The 19891-nt window shown below is 37.6% G+C and overlaps 1 protein-coding gene across 18 annotated transcripts in view; it reads left to right on the top strand.

Moving 5' to 3' along the window:
* The window catches only part of GABPB1 (GA binding protein transcription factor subunit beta 1), an 80211-nt gene extending 71822 nt beyond the window's left edge, over positions 1-8389 (top strand). For all 18 annotated transcript variants that reach the window (XM_009429107.5, XM_001168421.7, XM_009429106.5 and 15 more), the window contains one exon: positions 6865-8389. In XM_009429107.5, coding sequence (XP_009427382.1) covers positions 6865-7017 — 153 coding nt within the window. In that variant the 3' untranslated portion in view covers positions 7018-8389. The remainder of the gene's footprint in view (positions 1-6864) is intronic.
* The last annotated feature ends 11502 nt before the right edge of the window (positions 8390-19891 follow it).

Below are 19891 nucleotides of genomic sequence, written 5' to 3'. Positions count from 1 at the left end.
GAAGGTTGATGTTTGTCAAATGGGTTATTTTTTAAAAGCAGTAGATAATTGCTTATTTCAAGGCAAGTAAATGAATTTAGACTAGCTGTTCATAGGATTCATCATTTTTTCCCCTCTCCCAAAGTAATTTGTAAGTGTAAACCAGTTTGTAGGTGTAACAAAACCATAGTTGCTTCACAGATTTTTTTCTTGACTGACTGTAAATAAATTTTGTTCCATGAACTTGATAATAAGTTATATCAAATGAAAACAAAGTTACACTTGAATAACTTTGAAAGAACAACTGCAGCCACTGAACTTGAAATCAAATGAACTGAGTTGGAATCCCACCTCTTGCTCTGTTAGCATTGAGGCAAGGAATCTTATCTTTCTGAGTTTCAGTTTTGTTGTGTCCCAAACTGGAATTTAGAATAATAATAATGTCTCCATTTTTGGGTTTTTATGAGGATTGAAAAAGTCAGCATAGTCATACAATATTTATATCTGATATGTGTTTGTAGTAAACTTGGTGAATAGTAATTTTTTGTAAAGGTTCTTGTTATAGAAAGGAGATTTTTAAAATAAGTCACTAAAAGGCAACATAAGTCAAACTAAAGACAATGAGAAAATACCCTTCCTAAATTCATGTAAATATAAGACTGGTACATCTTTCGCCACACCACAAATATATTATTGAGTTTAAAAGAATCTGGTTATTGGTTTAACCGGAATATTTGGTAAAATTATGACTTTAAATATTGATGTTGGGTTGTTTTATTTCTTCAAGATTTAAAGTGATGTGTAGGATGTTGAAGTTCTTATTCACAAACTAACAATTTTTCCATTGAATAGTATCAGTATACTTATTATTTAATAATTTTTGTTGTTTTTCTGATATGTCAGATGATCTTTTTCAGACACATAAGGTAAAAAAATTGTCATGTACTTCGCTTTAACTATCTAATAAAGTATTATTTTAAAATTACTTGAATTTTTATTAAATGTAAGCTTATTTAATTCAACAGATTATATTTTTAAACAATGAATGTGCAGCCTATACCTTTATTTACCTAATGACCAGTGAGCATTGCTGTTTCCCTCAAAGTTCAGCCTGATTTCTTTCTTACAGTCTTTTGAGAGACCAGGGAAAATAATTGCAAATAACAGGGAAGTATGAATTGAGAGGTATATAAAGTAACTAGGGCCAAGGAGATGGAGCTTTAGGGAAATTGAGTTTTAGCTTGGTATGAAGAACAGTGATTTTTGTTTGCTTGCTTTGTTTTGATTTTAGTAATTAGAGCTTTCTGGTAATGGAAATCTTATTCTCCATCACTAGAAATGTTCAAGCCAAGGTTGCATGACCTCTTAGGGCTATTTCAGAGAAATCTGGAAGCATACAGTGAGTATACAGGTAGTGGTAGGCTGGAGATATAGAATGAAGAGATGACCTCCAATGTTTTCACCAAACCAGGTAATAATTTCCTTATAATACATGAAGTCGTTATTTTGCATTTATTTTCTTAGGTGGCCAATGGGGTTATCTTGGGGGGAGACTTTTATACTCCTAAGGGACAGCTTGGCCATTAACTTTCAAAGTTTCTCTAAAGCAGCGTCAGGAGATATATTTGGTTGTCATGACTAGTGGCATTCCACTGACATGTAATGGGTAGAGGCTGGGTAGACATCCTACAATGCAGAAGACAGGCTCCCACAATAAAGAATTGTGCGGCCCAAAAATATCAGTGATGCTGAGATTGAGAAACTGAAAGAAATTTAAAAATTAACTCTATACAAAATCTAATGTTTGAGTTTTCTCCATGTATCTGTGACTGCAATGACCAGAGTGACTGTCCATAAAGAAAGTGCTAAGAATTGGCTGGGTGTGGTGGCCTACACCTGTAATCCCAGCACTTTGGGAGGCCAAGGTGGGTGGATCACCAGCCTGGCCAACATGGCAAAACCCCATCTCTACTAAAAAATACAAAAATTAGCTGGGTGTGGTGGTATGCACCTGTAGTCACAGCTACTCAGGAGGTTGAGGCAGGAGAGTTGCTTGAACCCGGGAGAGGGAGGTTGCAGTGAGCCGAGATTATGCCATTGCACTCCAGCCTGGGTGACAGAGTGAGACAAAAGAAAAAAAAAAAACAATAAGGTGCTAAAAATTTATGTTTACAGTTTCCCAACTAACAATGGAGAGGTTTGCCAAGAGTCTCTGGAAAAATTACTTTAAATTGTAGAAAGTGTATTGTAAATTTTGTGGGGCTTTACATCTGAATATGGCAATATAGGAAATAAAATAGGTTTTTTTTTTTTGGAGGGAAAGGTTTGAATAAAATACCAAATTGCGATAATGTATATAATTTTATCTTCCATTTATTACCGCATCGAAGATATTTTTGGAGGAAGAGTGTTATTTACAGATTTCCAAAAATAAACGTTAGACTATTCTGAATTGAAATTAATCTTTGTACATGTGTAAGAAATGTATTTAGTGTATTAGGAGTAACAGATTTCTATTACTTACTTTATTGTGTGACTTCAGGAAATACCTTTATGTTTTCTTTGCCATGGAGGTTAGAGATAAATGTTTATTAGTAAATTTTATTTTTTTTTTTTAGATAGAGTCCCTGTTGCTCAGGCTGGAATGCAGTGCTGCGATCTCAGCTCACTGCAACCTCCGCCTCCTAGGTTCAAGTGATTCTCCTGCCTCAGTCTCCTAAGTAGCTGGGATTACAGGCATGCATCACCATGCCTGGGTAATTTTTGTATTTTTGGTAGAGACGGGGTTTTACCAGGTTGGCGAGGCTGATCTCGAACTCCTGACCTCAGGTGATCCATCTGCTTCAGCCCCCCAGAGTGCTGGGATTATAGGCATGAGCCACTGCGCACGGCTGTAAATTTTATTTTTATGAAATATTTGTGTCCTTAACTGGTGGTAGATTTGAGATCCTTAGTGCTCTCTTAAAAACTGATTTCTGTAAACTTTATAAAATGTTTTATTTGATGCAAAGTTTTTCAATCTGGTTTTTTTTTTATGGCTATCTTTCCTGATCTGCCACAATTTAAAAATGTTTATAGTCACATCCGTCTCTGTTTTTTTTTTTTTTTTTTTTCTTTTTTAAGGCAGGGTCTCACTTTGTCACCCAGGCAGAAGTGCAGTGGTGCAATCATGGCTCACTGCAACCTCAAACTCCTGGGCTCAAGCAAGCTTCCCACCTCAGCCTCCCAAGCAGCTGGGACCGCTATACCCAGCTAAGTTTATTTTTATTTTTATTTTCATAGAGAGGGTGTCTTGCTATGTTGCCCAGGCTGGTCTTGGACTCCTGGCCTCAAGTGATCCTCCCACCTCAGCCTCCTGAAGAGTTGAGATTACTGGCATAAGTCACCATATCCAGGTCATATCTCTTCTCTCTCTTTTTTTAAATTAGTGTTTTTATATATGTATGTCTGTTTGTATTTATTTATTTATTTATTTTTTGAGACAGGGTCTCACTGTGTTGCCTAGGCTGAAGTGCAGTGGTGCAATCACAGTTCACTGCAGCCTTGACCTCCCTGGGCTCAAGCAATCCTCCCACCTCACAGCCTCTTGAGTAGCTGGGACTACAGGCTACACCACCATGCCCAGCCAATTTTTGTATTTTTTTGTAGAGATAAGGTTTTGTGGCTGGGCATGGTAGTTCATGCCTGTAATCCCAGCACTTTGGGAGACTGAAGTGGGAGGATCACTTGAGGTCAGGATTTCGAGATGAGTTTTTGCCCTGTTGCCCAGGCTAGTCTCTCACTCCTAGGCTCAAGCAATCCACCCGCCTTGGCCTTCCAAAATACTAGGATTACAGCCATGAGCCACTGCATGCCCAGCACCCAGTCTATATCTCTTTTTTCTAAGGCTGGAGAAGGCAAAGTTTTTTTTCATAAATGGCCAGGTACCAAATATTTTCGGCTTTGTGGGCCCTACAGCCTCTTTGTCAACTACTCAATTCTGCCATTGTAGTGAAAGCAGCCATAGACAATTTGAAAATGGGTGGGTATGGCTGTATTTCAATAAAACTTTATTTATAAAAACAAAATCATACTTGTCATATTTGGCCCAGGGCAGTTAGAAAATTGATGTTTACACACAAGCAAATAGCTCACATATCCTGCCCAGTTTCTCTCTTTTAAAAAAAATTTAGGCCGGGCGCAGTGGCTCATGCCTGTAATCCCAGCACTTTGGGAGGCCAAGGCGGGCAGATCACGAGGTCAGGAGATCGAGACCATCCTGGCTAACATGGTGAAACCCGGTCTCCACTAAAAATGCAAAAATTTAGCTGAGCATGGTGGCATGCGCCTGTAGTCCCAGCTACTCGGGAGGCTGATGCAGGAGAATTGCTTGAATCCGGGAGGTGGAGGTTGCAGTGAGCTGAGATAATGCCACCGCACTCCAGCCTGGGCAACAGAGCAAGACTCCGTCTCAAAAAGAAAAAAAAAAATTATAGTGTTAATTATACTTTCAATCTTAAAGATTAAATGTATTCAGCATGCAGTGCTAATGATCTTTGTCTTCTAGGTTTTATAGAATTAGCCAAAAAATGCTGTGAAAATGAGTTTTTTATTTGACCTGGTAGGCAGAAGGAAACTATCTTTTCATTTTTATCAAGATAAATTGTACTTCTTGAAGTTAAAATATGCAATATGGAAAATAGGGTTAGGTTCTTTTCACTGTTAGACTACCTCACTCGGTTTGCTTTCATCTTCTGCAATAATTGTGAATCCTTTCCTGACTCTAAATGTTAATAAATAGGTAATACTAGAAGATGCTTTAGAGTTAACCTCTTCCAATATTTCCTGCTAAATCAAGGTAAATTTTTACCCATATTCAAAACTTTGGCTACCAAAGGATTGGTCTTATTTTTCACATACATGTAAGTTTTTTTTGTTTTCTCTTTTTTCTTTTGAGACAAGGTCTTGCTCTGTCACCCAGGCTGGAGTGCAGTGGAGTTGCTCACTGCAGCCTCAACCTCCTGGGCTCAAGTGATCCTCCTGCCTCAGCTTCCCAAGTAGCTGGGACTACAGGCGCATACCACCATGCCCGTCTAAGTTTTGTATTTTTTGTGGGGGTTTTGCCATGTTGCCCAGGCTTGTCTCGAATTCCTGGGCTTAAGTGATCCGCCTGCCTTGGCCTCTCAAAGTGCTGGCATTAAGGTGTGAGTCACTGTGCCCAGCCACACGTAAAGTTTTAAAACACGTGCATGGCTGTGGACACTCCTGCCAGAGCTGTGGTCTAGCTCCTGGGAAGTAACATCCAACCTTCCACCCCTCACCCCTTCCATTGGTGTCCTTAAAGTCCTGCACAGTTTGTAGCCAGGGTACCGGCATTGATTGCTTACCTTGGACTCATCCTAGGTTGTCTTTTCTGACTTGTTCCTATCTTGGCTGGATTTAGGATAAGAGGAGGGGAGAAGAAGTGTTGGGAGGCAGCAGGATAGGGCCTGGGCATTGCTTAAACTGGGAGTAAGGGGCATTCCTTTCTTCTACTTGTACATTTTGTGTAATTGGAAGATTTGGAGATCTTTTGTCTCCAAATGAATCACTCCCACATCTGGTGGGCCCATGAGAAAAAGAAATGTTGGATCTAGCTTCATTCCCATTGTGGGGAAGGAAGTGGAATCACAGAAAGGCAGGAGGATTATACATGCTCCTGCTTGTGGACCAACCATATGAATAGAGAAGGTGAGGAATCCTTTGGTGTTCGCAATGGGCAAAATTCAAGGAGGCAGAGGATGTACAGAATAGGATATATAGAAAGAGAACCTCATACTGTGCCTCCCCAGTGGTCGGCCAACCACTTACCTTTAGTTCTCTCTGGCCAAGTGTCTTGTCCACTGTGGACCTGTCATTCTTGTGATAGTCCGACCCCTGGCCTTCACCCCACTCAGAGGTCCTGGGCATCTGTGATGAGGTTGCCTCATTCCTAAGACCTGGAAACTACCCTTGAGCTTTTGTCTGTGGAGGTTGAGCTTTTGTCCTTGTGCTCACTTAGAGGTGTGGGAATGGGTTCGTTGAAATGTTTCTCCTTGTTTTTCCTGCAATAACTGAATAGGGGCAGAGTGAGGAGGAAGAGGAGAAACAATACCGTTTTCACTGGATTGGATTTGTGTTTCAGCTCTCAATTTGTTGAGGAATTTAATGCATATATTTTATACCCATATAATTTAATCATTGATAATTTAGTATTTTATTGGTTTATGAAATAGTATAATTTAGGAAATGCTGATCTTGATCAGCACTCTGCATTTTAAAGGTGAATTATCTTGCTTGCTATTGTAAATGAAAATAGTTTTAAAAGCAGTAATGTTAGAACCCTATTAATCCAACTTCTTACTATGTGACCTTGGGAGAGCTACATCATCCCTGAGCATCATTTTTCTCATCTTTAACTTGTGCATAATATCTGTCTTAGATGCTTATTGTTGGAAATCACCCTGTTTACTCATATAGTGGGTGCTCAGTAAAATTGTTTTATAATTATTACCTTTAGGTAAGAGCACCACAAATGGAAATATAAAGAGGTGTGGTTGTATATTTCCCTCTTAAAAACTCTTCACTAGTTTTTGTAGTACATATAAAAGTACAGGTGCCCAGTTTGGAGTCTTTCTGTTAGTCTTATTTCTAAATAGGAAAATAATTTCCTTGCAGTCAGAAATTAATCCATATCTCATAATGTGGAGCACAAAATTAGGGACTTAAATGTTAGTGAATTGATTGAAAAGGCAAGATGTCTAGGAAATTTCAATAGGTGGCTGCTTTTAGCTACTACGGTTTTTTTTTTAATTTGAAGGATGCATGCTTATATGTGTTAATAATGTATTTTTGTAAAAATTAAAAAAAACCTCTTCTTTTAATTAGGAGAGAGAAGCTCTTCAGAAACAGCTGGATGAAGCAAATCGAGAAGCACAAAAATATCGACAGCAGCTCCTAAAGAAAGAACAGGAAGCAGAGGCCTACAGACAGAAGTTGGAAGCTATGACTCGTCTTCAGACTAATAAAGAAGCTGTTTAATTGAAATGAACATGTAGTTTGATTTTACTTTTGGTCAGGAAAGAATACAATCTTGAACTGTACACAACAAAGGTACAGCCATGGGAATACAGAATGATAGAAGAGACTACAGATGGATAATTGGACTTAAGCCATGAGCTCTGAGTTCTTGTAACATAAAACTTTACTTTAGAAGTTGTGAAATGTATTTAAAACTGAATTCTGTAAATAGTTTTTTTTTTTACAGTTCCAAATGAGTTGATAAAGATTGTTGAAGAGATCCAAAACCAGAATAAGCCGCTGTTTTTGTGAATTCTTTTTGATTTTAGTACAAACCTTAATTTCTCAGAAACAGAACAGTTTTAAGGGTGATCGTTGTTGGTTAGACCAAATGTTGTGTAATAATTATGGTGGACTGATGCTGGAATTACTCCTGTAGGTATAAACCTCTATATGAAGAGAAGATTTCTCCCAGGAAATCTTTGTACAGCTTTAAGTTGTGTCAGATTCTCTGAAAACATTTTTTAGAAAGCAAAATTTTTATATTTGTTCAATTTCAGCTATACCCAAGTAGATTTACATGTATATGAAGCAAATATTTTTAAAAATTTCTGTTTGTACATATTCTGCATGTTTTATAATTTCAAAATGCATCACTTACATAGGTATTTCTCCCACAGAAATGATGAAAGTGACCAGAAAAAAACAAAAACAAAACCCCTTTACTCTGTAGGTCATTGAAACGAAGTAAGCTGGCAGCTGGTTTTATTGGAATGACAGTGTTCTTGGAAGGAGCAGCCTACAAGATAACTTGAATTTGCCAATTATGCAAAATCTGTGCTTTTTCGAAAATTTAAGAGTGGGGACGTGAAACTGTATTCTGTGCCTTCCATCATGATTTCCACATGAAAGCACTTTAAGGCACTGATTTTAAGATAATGTTTTTGGAAAACCCAATGCATATGGGTTTCTGAAATATTTTATGGACTTATTTCTCCCCAGGAAATTATTCTTACGGAAAAAAATTGCTTTTGTATGTAGAACAGGAACTTTTTGTATTACAGTGATGCAATAGACATGTCTAATGTAACTTCTACTTTTCCCTTTGAAAGCTCAGTGTCTGTGCTATGACTTGCTCTCATCACAATATTGTTGAATTCCACAATGTATGGACATTAAACACTGGCAGACTGTTCACTTTTTCTTTTTTTTTTTGGTAAAATATTACTTCAAACCCCTTTTTCTTGCTTTATTTTTCAGTGTTTTATTGCTTTATGAACTGTTTAACCCTGAAATCCCTCTAGGTTATCTATACTGTATAAAAAAGCAATTACCCTTAAAACTGTACTCTGGCCTACTTTTCTATTTTGCAATTAAATATCTTTTTCACATATGTTCATTGTAGACTTATGTTTTTATCACATCTTATTAACACATTAAAAATGTTACCCTACTGCATATTTGAGCCACCATATGAAAATATTTTATACTCTCCACAACATGACTTTAAAATTCCTGAGATAACTCTTGAGAATTTGTTAACTCTTTCACTGGAATTACCAGTATATTTGTTAATGTAAAAAAGGGGTCTATGGTCTGTCAGCCTGATGGTTACTATTGGAAGCACTTAAAAAGAGTTTAGGGCAAATTGAAGAACTCTGTAAGGAAGAGGAAAAAGATATTTTTCAATTTTCCACTAAATTTGACATATTTTAAGTGATCCAAAAACTAGTTTTTAAAAATGCCAGGCCATATTTTCAATAGCATGAAGTGACTTTTTCTGCAGTCCTGAAAAGTCAATAGAGAATGTCGTTTCTGGTTACTTCGGTACATTAATTTGTCATGTTAGGCAGGGTGCTGGTACCACAGCCAGGTACCCTGACGTGTGGTGCTGGAGCAGAGAAGGGCCAGTGTCTTCACCCCAGAGTGCAGCCACTGTAGAGTTTTGCTTTCAGACCAGGCTGGCCCTGAAAAGACTCAAGACAGTGTTGGGAACAAGTTTGTGAAAGCTAACTTAATGTCGTCTTTGACTTCCAGTCTCCTCTCCTGCTGGAGACTTTACCTGGTGCAAGAAATAATTTTGATTCCTAATAACAACAGCTGGCATAGATGGGAGAAAATAATTGGTGCTTAAAAGGAGTAAGTCTATGATAGCATCAGGTACTCAGGTATCTGTGGAGGAAGCTCACCTTTTTCAGAGTCATTGTTACATAACATAATTTCTCAATCATTTACATCTGATTTACTGTTCTGTAAAATCACTACTTAGACAAGAATTTGTAATTAAAACTTAAAATGGGTGTCTTCTTCCCTTCACTTATTTCATGCTGTTTTCAGGTGGGCTGTAAAAGCTTTGCATTCTAGTCATTCTCAATAGTGCTCTGAACAGAGGATTTAAAGAACTGACAAAAATAAAAGTATATGAAATAAAAGTTTTCAGAAATCCGCATAATTGTTTCCACTACATAGTGATGGATTTGTAGTTAGCAGTCATCTGGTTGCCACATCACTGGTTAATTGTTTCCACATATGTGTGAACAAACACCTGGAGCAACCTTTCTCAACCAGGGTTCTGCAAGACAAGCCATTTAGTGTTATGGTGTAATGAATTATTTTCTTTCCTGTGCACCTAGAATCGTTCTTGTTACGTACTATCCAGACACTGAGTTCGTTAGGCATCTTGACTGCCCAATTACTTGATTCAGATTTAACACTTCCCTCTGTATAGTCCCTGAACCTCTAGAATTATAAATTCTAGACTGAATCTGTGATGCTTTCAGAAAGCCTCATCTGAGAAGTAGTATCTGCAGGGACTGTGCTTCTCAACTAATTTTCATTTATTGTTATTTATTTTATTTATATCTTAATTACTTCACAAACGGACTTGTGATGTCATTTGTTTTCGTTGGCTTTTAGGAATTATTTTCTTAACATCAATCTTTTGTGATATGAATGGCAGAAGAGTTCTTTTACTCTGTCACTGGATTGCTCTATTTCTTTATGGTGGTGGAGGGTTGGGAAGACAATTAGAGAGAAAAGAGGATAAATGGGAAATCTCATGTAATGAAAACTATACAGATGGTCCCCAATTTATGATGCTTTGATTTATGATTGTTTGACTTTACAATGGGTTTATCAGGGTATTAATTGCATTTTACATTTATGATATTTTTGACTTAGGATGGGTTTATCAGGACGTAACCCCATTGCAAGCCAGAGAGCATCTGTACTTGTTTGTAATAAAAAGATCTGCTTACAAATATCTTTGTCCAAAACGTGACTGATGAATATCTACACCAGTATATATGTCTTCAACGTGATCATTTATGATGTTATTGAAAATTAGAAGAAACCCTTGCTCATAACAGGAATTGATGAGTTGATAGAAATGTTTATGAGTACCTTATTCTGATGTTACTGATTTTTTCCATACTACTCTGTAACAAAGTTTTTCCTGATAAAGTTTATAAAGTTTATTTGTGCTTTAATACCTGAAAGACCTTGAGAACTGACTCAGAATAAAATAGAGCAAGAAGAAAAGCCTTTTCAGATAAAATCACAAAGGAACCTTAATGTCCATATGGATGGGTTCCCAAGGCATTAGCACTCAGGCTTATATAGCAAATAGAAAAAAATATTTTCCATTCACCTGGTTTCTATTGAATAAATAACTCCTCCATTATGTCAGATCAACTTAGGAATGGACTAACTAATAGATTTGTTATTTCATCAAATAATATTTACCATGCTTGGATTTCATTATAGATAACTAGTCTGTTGTAGTTTTGAATGATGTCTGCTATTTGCTTCCTCTGTTAGTTGAGAAAACCTGATGCACATGGACTCAGTTTGACGTAAGCTCTCCATATTCATTCTCAGATTATTCTGTGTAACCTACGATAGAAAACATACTATCATCATTGGAAATACGCTTCTGGTTCCAAATCAAAATTTTGATATCAATATTTTTGTGACTTATTAAAACTGTTTTCCACATATATAGATACACAGATACATAGTCTTGATCCTCTTGATACACTGAGCTCTTTTAAATTTTTTCACTTCAATGACAGTCAAATTTTGAACATAATTTGGATACAATTTCTAGGGGCTCTTTATTTTCAGATAAATTTTGTAACTACCCCGCAAATGCCACCAGTTGCTTTTTGGAAAAACTTTGACCTGTTTTCTGAGATTCTGCTCATTATGCTTTATTAAGTGCTTCCTCAGTTGTGTGTGTGTGTGTGTGTTTTTGAGACGAAGCCTCGCTCTGTCGCCCAGGCTGGAGTGCAGTGGGGCAATCTCAGCTCACTGCAACCTCCACCTCCTGAGTTCAAGTGATTCTCGTGCCTCAGCCTCCTGAGTAGCTGGGACTACAGGCACGCACCACCACACTCGGCTAATTTTTGTATTTTTATTAGAGCTGGGGTTCACCATGTTGGCAGGCTGGTCTCAAACTCCTGACCTCAAGTGATCCGCCCACTTCAGCCTCACAAAGTGCTGGGATTCCAGGCATGAGCCACCAGGCCTGGCCCTAGCTTCCTCAGTTTTTAATTTGGATAGTTTTGATCTCATGTGCATGGTTGACTGTAATGTTTTTCACATCTGTAAATATGTAATATTATCGAATACAGTTCCAATCTTACTACTGATTGATTACATGGTTTATAATTTTGAATTGAATGGATTATTTAAATGTCTTCCTGCTTTTTCTATAAGCAAACAATTTTCCTACATATTTTTGTGTGCCAGTTAACAGTCAGTAGAGCATTTGTTTTTGCGTTACTATTTTTCATTATTCTAGACTTACCGTCTTCATCATGACTCTTAAGAATTGTTTAAATTGCATTCATTTACTGTGTTTTGAAGTTTTCATGAAAGATCACAGAGAATAATATAACATCCATGTACCTACCACCCAAATTTAATACATCCTAAGTGGCCTTCTTTGCTTTAATTCTTTTAAGAAACAGAATGTTACAGATGTAGTTTAAGTTCTTTTGTTTTCTTCCCATAACCCATTCCCTTCCTCTCTCCTAAAAGGTAACCAATATCAACCACTATCCTAGGTGTGAGATGTTTCTATCTACATTTTTACATTATGCTTTTATTATAGACTGGATTTCAGAAATATATGGTAGAGTTTTGTGTGGTTCTTAAACTTTATTAAGGCTATTGTACTATATAAGTAGCATTCTACATATTGATTTTTTCAGTTAAATAGTATATTAGACATTCATATTTATACTTGAATAGCTAAGTCATTCATTTTGATTGTTATATAAAATTAAATAAGAATGTATCCTAATTTGTCATTTTTCTCTTATAGAAATATCACTTCCAATTTCTTGCTATTGTGAATAGTGCTATAATGAACATCCTTGTATATTATCTCCATATAGCATATGCTAAGTTTCCCAGAGGCATGTACCTAGTAATGAAATTGTTAGGTCTACAGTAGTCAACCTTTCTAGATATTGTCAAATTGCTTTCTAAAGTATAATGAGTGAATAATGATAATTTTCATCTCACCACATCTCACCAACACCTAATGTCACATTTTTAACATTTTTGTCGTTGGCTTGGCCCGGTGGTTCACGCCTGTAATCCTAGCACTTTGGGAGGCTGAGGCAGGTGGATCACCTGAGGTCAGGAGTTTGAGACCAGCCTGACCAACATGGAGAAACCCCGTCTCTACTAAAAATACAAAATTAGTTGGGCATGGTTGTGCATGCCTGTAATACCAGCTACTTGGGAGGCTGAGGCAGGAGTATCACTTGAACCCAGGAGACGGAGGTTGCGGTGAGCCAAGAACGCGCCATTGCACTCCAGCCTTGGCAACAAGAGCAAAACTCCGTCTCAAAGAAAAAAAATTTTTTTTTTGTCAACCCATGTTGGTATGAAATTGTTTCTCATTATTTGCATTTCACTTATTACTAGTGAGGTCAAACATTTTTTCCCTCTTATTTCTTATCCATTAAAGTTTATTCTGTGAATTGCCAGTTCATGGCCATTTTGGGGGTGTAGTTTTTCTAACTGATTTATTGAAGTTTAATGTTTTTCTGGAAACTAATATTTTGCTGGTTGTGTGAATTGTAAATATCTTCTCCCACTGTATGTTTTTTTAAAACTTTGTATTGTCTAAATTAGCACATATTTAGTGAATGCCTCTATGTGCAATTTTTTTTTTTTTTTTTTTTTTTTTTTTTTTTTTTTGAGATGGAGTTTCGCTCTTGTTTCCCAGACTGGAGTGCAGTGGCACGATCTAAGCTCACTGCAACCTTCGCCTCCCGGGTTCAAGTGATTCTCCTGCCTCAGGCCTCCTGAGTAGCTGGGATTACAGGTGCCCGCTACCATGACCAGCTAATTTTTTGTATTTTTAGTAGAGACGGGGTTTCATCATGTTGGCCAGGTTGGTCTCGAACTCCTGACCTCAGGTGATCCACCCGCCTCGGCCTCCCAAAGTGTAGGGATTACAGGCGTGAGCCAGTGAGCTCAGCCTCTATGTGCAATTCTTAATGTCAAGCTGAGGGAGAAGTCTAAGAAGTTTTATATGAGTCTGACACCCAGGGTGCCTGTAATTAAAGGTGGAATGAAATTTTCATTTGCGAGTTGATCCTTCTGTTTTTTAGTTCAGTACTTCCTCCTTTTTCTAATGTATGCTTTCCAGATAATTAGTGAGATAAAGATTTGATTTTCACTTTTAGCATTTCTAAAAGCTGTAATATGCTACCTAACTTGTTTTTAATTCTTGCTCTAACTTCTGATATTTTATAGTTGTGTATTTTGAATGATATTTTAAAGGATTAAGTGGATTATTGCACATGATATTTAGTAAAGTGTTTGGGAGCATTTAGCACAGCCTCCAAAAATTAGAATTCCACTAGCCCCCTGATCCTACATATCTGGCATCTTAAGAGTCAATAATAGCAAAGTTGAGAGAGGCAGCTTGGTGTGGTGGAAAGAACATGGGTATTGGATCCGATAGCCTTAGGTTCAAATCCTGGCTTCTTCAGTAATTATCTTCTGTAATTTTAGCCAAGCGTTTAATTTCCTTGAGACTCAGTTTCTCGAAGATGAAGTAGAAAATGGCTTTCACCAGGTTGTTGTAAAGACTGAATCAAATAGTGTGCATGAAAATTGCAAGGCATAGTGCTCAGGACATAGTTAACATTCTTAAATATATGTTGAGGAATGGTGTGCACCTGAAAATTCCTATAAAAGCTGCAAATATACATGCCTTTTGATCCAGCTGTTCCACTTCAGGGTATCCTTACTCATGTGTGCAAAGCAATTTTTTGTAGAAATGTTTGTAATAGCAAAAGACTGGAAACAACTGAAATGTACACTGCTAGGGAACTGATTACTCTCTGGTGTGTCCACGCAATGCAGCTCTATGAAAAAAAGGAGTACGTGTCAAGATATATTAACAAATAAAGTACAGAATATTGTACTGTACTTACCCCTTTTGTGTTTAACAAAAGAAAGAAAAGGAGAAAAATTAGAATATAGTATATATTTGCTTTTATGTGCAAAAAAAAAATCACTTTTTTTTTTTTTTTTGAGACAGGGTCTCATTCTGTCACCCAGGCTGGGGTGCAGTGGCGCTATCACGGCTCACTGCAACCTCAACCTCCCAGGCTCAAGCAATCCTCCCGCCACAGCCTCCCAAGTAGCTGGGACTACAGGCACACCGCCGCCATGCCCAGCTAATTTATTTATTTATTTTTGGTAGAGATGGGGTTTCGCGATGTTACCCAGGCTGGTCTCAAACTCCTGAGTTCAGGTGATTCACCCGTCTTGGCCTCCCAAAGTGCTCTGGGATTACAGGCATGAGCCACTGTGCCTGGCCTCTTTTCTTCTTGATGTGAAATTCTTCATCGATTAGACAAATTTGCCCATTGTGCAAATATGTTGCAAATATATTTTCTCAGTTTGTCGTTTATCTTGATTTTTCTTATGGTTTTAAAAAAATGTGATTGGATTTATGGTTTCTGGCATTGAACCATAGTTATAAATGTATTCTTTACTCTGAGGTTGTCCAGGGAATCTTCTAATTTTCTTAATTTAATTTTCATCTTTTAAAAACAGCTCTATTGATGCATAATTGATATACAAAAATAGCATATATTTACTACTATTTGATGAGTTTGGACATGTGTACACACCCATGAAGCCATCAGTTAACCTGATGGTGGTGATGGTTTCATGTAATTTTATGCTTCCATTTTTCACATTTAGATCTGACTTTTCTGGAATTTATCTAAGTGCACGATGTGAAAGATAGATACAACTTATTTTTCTTTCCAGATGGCTACACCTTGTTCTAGGACAATTTATTAAATAGTCCATCTTTTTCTTTCTGATCTGAGATGCTATCTTTATTATATGCTAAATTTCTGTACATGTTTAAATTTATTTGCTCCTTTTGTTTGTCTCTTTGTATGCCAGTATCTACCTCATTGTTCTAATTATTCGAGCTTCAGGATACATTTTAATACTTCTGGGTAGGAACAGAACCTTCTCGTTACTCTTACAAAATTTTCTTCTTTATTCTGGTTTATTTTTCCTAAGAACTTTAAAAGTTGGCACTGAATTCCAAAATAGAACACCCAAAAACCTGTTGATTTTTCCACTGGGATTATGTTAAATTTTTGGGTTAACTTAGGGGAAAACCATTATCTTCATGATGTTAAATCTTACTCCATGAGAGCATGGTACGTCTTTTCATCTGTACAGGTCTTTTTTTATATTGTTCAGTAGCAATTTAAAAAAATCATCCACTATGTTCAATGAAATAAAAGGCCAGATTTAAAAATTTGGCAAGGAGTTGAAAACTATAAAAAAGAACCAAATAAAAATTCTTTTTTTGCCCCCATAAGGCAGAAGAAATACAAATTCTACAACTGAAAAAATATAATATCTGATATTAAGAAATCAATAAATGGTTTATTATATTAGCTACATTTGAAGAGACAACTAAAAAATAAGAAAAATATTTTCAAACCAACTCAGAAACAAGAAGATGGAAAATAAAGAATACAATACTATTTATATTTATATATAATAGTATATATAATACACAAGTTTAACATAGGACTGCATTTGCAGAATAGAACAGAGATAATGGGGAGATAGCAACACTTGGAGAAAAAATAACAAACACTTTTTTATTTAAAGTGCCTAATTTGGCTGGGTGTGGTGGCTGACACCTGTAATCCCAACACTTTGGGAGGCTGAGATGGGTGGATCATTTGAGCCCAGGAGTTCAAGACCAACTTGGGTAACATGGCGAAACCCCATCTCTACAGAAAAACTCCAAGAAATAAAAAACAATAATCATCTGAGTGTGGTAGCACATGCCTGTAGTCCTTGCTACTCAGGAGGTGGGGGTGGCAGAATTACCAGGGCCTGGAAGTCAAGGCTGCAATGAGCTGTGATCGCATCACTATACTTCAGCCTGGTTGACAGAGTGAGACCCTGTCTCAACAACAACAACAAAAAAAATAAATAAAAATGCCTAACTTGGTGCTTGGCACTTTCTAAAATTGACACATAATATTTGTACCTGTTTATGGAGTATATGTGATATTTTGATACATGCATACAATGTGTGTAATGATCAAATCAGGGTATTTAAGATACCCATCATCTCAAACATTTTTCTTTGTGTTCAGAACATTCCAAATCTAGCTATTTTGAAATATACAATAAATTATTAACTATAGTCATCCTAATGTGCTATTGAATATTATTGAATTCCATCTAATTATATGTTTGTACCAATTAACCAATCTCTACTTATTCCTCACCCCCAGCTCCCACCAACCCTTTCCAGTCTCTGGTAACTATCATTTTATTCTCTACCTCCATGAGATCAAATTTTTTACCTCCCATATCGTTGTCAATATTATTATTTTTCCCACCCTGGCTCCTAATGAAGGATTTATTGACAATATCACTGGAATCTAAATCCTCTAGGCCATTTTTTCACCAATGCCCTTATTTTCTTAGGGCTTTTTTTTTTCTTAAATCAACAGTTTTATGGAGATATAATTCCCATTCTATAAAATTTCCTCGTTTGAAGTGTACAGTTTAATAGCTTTTAGTATATCCACAGAAGTGTGCAACCATCACCATAATAAATTTTAAAACATTTTCAGCAGGGCTCAGTGGCTCACGCCTGTAATCCCAGCTACTCAGGAGGCTGAGGCAGGAGAATTGCTTGAACCCAGGAGGCAGAGGTTTCAGTGAGCCGAGATTGCACCACTGCAATCCAGCCTGGGCCACAGAGTGAGACTCCATCTCAAAACAAAACAAAACAAAGCAAAATAAAACAAAGCAAAATAAAACAAAACCAAAACCCAACAATTTTGAACATTTTCATCTCACCACCCTGCCAAAAATCTCTGTTCTCCTTAGCCATCAATCTTCAGCTCCCTACCCACTTCTAACCATGAATCTATTTTGTAGATTTGTCTATTCTCGATATTTGATATGAATGAAATAATATAATATATGGTTCCTTGTGACTAGTTTCTTTCACTTAGTATGTTTCCAAGTTCACCCATGTTTCGGTATGTATCAGTACTTCATTCCTTTTTATCATGGAATAATATTCTGTTGTATTGATATACTACGTTTCATTCATTCATCTGAACATTTGGATTATTTCCATTTTTGTCTATTATAATAATTCTGCTATGAACACCCATGTATAAGTTTTTGTGTGGACATGATTTCATTTTCCTTGGATATACACCTAGCAGTAGAATTGTTGAGTCATAAAGAACTCTAGGTTTAGCTTTCTGAGGAGCTTCCAGATTATTTTCCAAAATGGCTGTGCCATTTTACATTCCCACCAGTAAAGTATGAGGGTTCTAATTTTTCCCTGTCTTCACCAATACTTGTTGTTATCTATCTTTTTTATTATAGTCATCATAGTCTGTATGAAGTGATTTCTCACTGTAGTTTTTTCAGTAGTAATTAAAAAATTTCCTGCCTATTTTAGCCTAAAATTACTTTCCTGACTCTCTTCAAGGAGCCTGCCAGAGAATTCTCTCTCTCGTGCTGTCTCCCTTATGCCTGGGCATAAGCTCTGATAATGCCCTGTCTGGGAAAACTCTTTTGGCCTCCTCAATTTCTATTACATTGAGATCCCAAGAACCCATGGTCAGTAACAGGCCAATGAGAAGCCTCCTGCATTAGTCTAGGTGAAGGATAATGGTGGCTTGGACCAGAATAGGGTGGTAGTCATGGAAATGGGGAGAATTTGACAGACTAGATTTATTTTGGAAATAGAACTGAATCTGAACAGATTGAATTGGGCAGGGAGCAGGGAAAGTGAAGGGGAAGGAAGACACCAGGTTTATGCCTTCAGCATTTGGGTGGATGAATGGATGGATGAAAGGATAGATGGATGCATGGATGGTGGTTGGATGGATGAGTGGTTGGATGAATGGACGGTCAAGGGGTGAATAGATGGGTGGATGGAAAATGGAGAGATGATGAACTGAGATGGGGAAGACTAGAAGTGGGGCATATTTTTGGGGAAAGACAGTTTTGCAATACGTTAAGTTTGAGGTGCCTCAGAGTCATGAGAGGATTTGTCAGAAAGGCAGTTGGATATAAGATTTTGAAGCTCAAAAGACAGGGAGGGCCTGATGGTATGTTTAAACCTATACGGATATCACATAGGTAACATTTCAAGCCTAAGAAATGGGCTGGGCGCAGTGGCTCACACCTGTAATCCCAGCACTTTGGGAGGCTGAGGCGGGTGGATCACTTGAGGTCAGGAGTTCGAGACCAACCCAGCCAACATGGTGAAACCCCATCTCTACTAAAAACACAAAAATTAGTGGGGCATGGTGGCACATACCTGTAGGCCCAGCTACTCAGGAGGTTGAGGTGAGAGAATTGCTTGAACCCGGGAGGCAGAGGTTGCAGTGAGCCAAGATTGCACCACTGCACTCCAGCCTGGGCGACAGAGCAAGACTCTGTCTAAACAAAACAAAACAAAACAAAAAAAGCCTTAGAAATGGGCTATGCCACCAAAGCAGAAAGATGAAAGGAGGGCAATGCCCTGAGGTGTGCCAGCATTGGAGGAAACAAACAGCCAGAGATGTAGGAGGAAAGCCCAGAGAAACTGTGAGCTGCAAGGATGAAGTAGTAACAAATAAAATGCCACCAAGAGAACAAGAAGGACGACTGGAAACAAATAAACAAGAAAGACTATTGCATTTGGCAACGTGAAAACGTTGGATTACTTTTTACTCAGAAATCAAACGCCAAGGATAGTGTTTCCCCTCCCTACAGGGGTTGCTGCAGGTCCCTTTACACGCCCCCCTTCTACTTCTTTAAGTGCTAAAAGTGATTAATTTGGGGTGATGTTTTAATTTCTATTCTTTTTGGCTTATAACTGTGTTTTCTCATTCTTTACAACAACAGGTAGTATGTTGTAATAGAAATATCCATTGTGGTCAGTGATAACTTCTGCCTGTTCCTGGGCACAGGGGGCATCACTATTAGTGCCTGTTCCTCCCTCCCTACTGCTGATAAGGAAACAGGGGCAGGAATAATACTAATAATTTGTGCTACTTTTTCTGCATACCCTTGGCCTTATTCTGGTCTACTGAGCTGGGAGCTTGTCTGAGGTTGGAGCTCTATTGTCTGAATCCAGGGGCAGAAAGAACTGAGGGCTCTTTTACGGCATCCACCTGGAGGCTGCCTGCAGGCTTGGGTTGCTAAGTGCACTGCTTAATTTAGAAGCGCCTTTTATCCTGGCTCTCTTGACCAGTCAAAGTTGTGGTCGCTGTTTTCTACAAGGACTGGGGAAAGAAAGGGTGGAATTAATTAAACCTGGAGGAAGGGACTTTGAAGGGCGGAGCTAAGGTCA

Source organism: Pan troglodytes, chromosome 16 (assembly GCF_028858775.2).
Source record: "Pan troglodytes isolate AG18354 chromosome 16, NHGRI_mPanTro3-v2.0_pri, whole genome shotgun sequence".
Lineage (NCBI taxonomy): Eukaryota > Metazoa > Chordata > Mammalia > Primates > Hominidae > Pan > Pan troglodytes.
The sequence above is the reverse complement of the archived record's forward strand: the minus strand, read 5'-3'. Positions and strand labels throughout refer to the sequence as shown.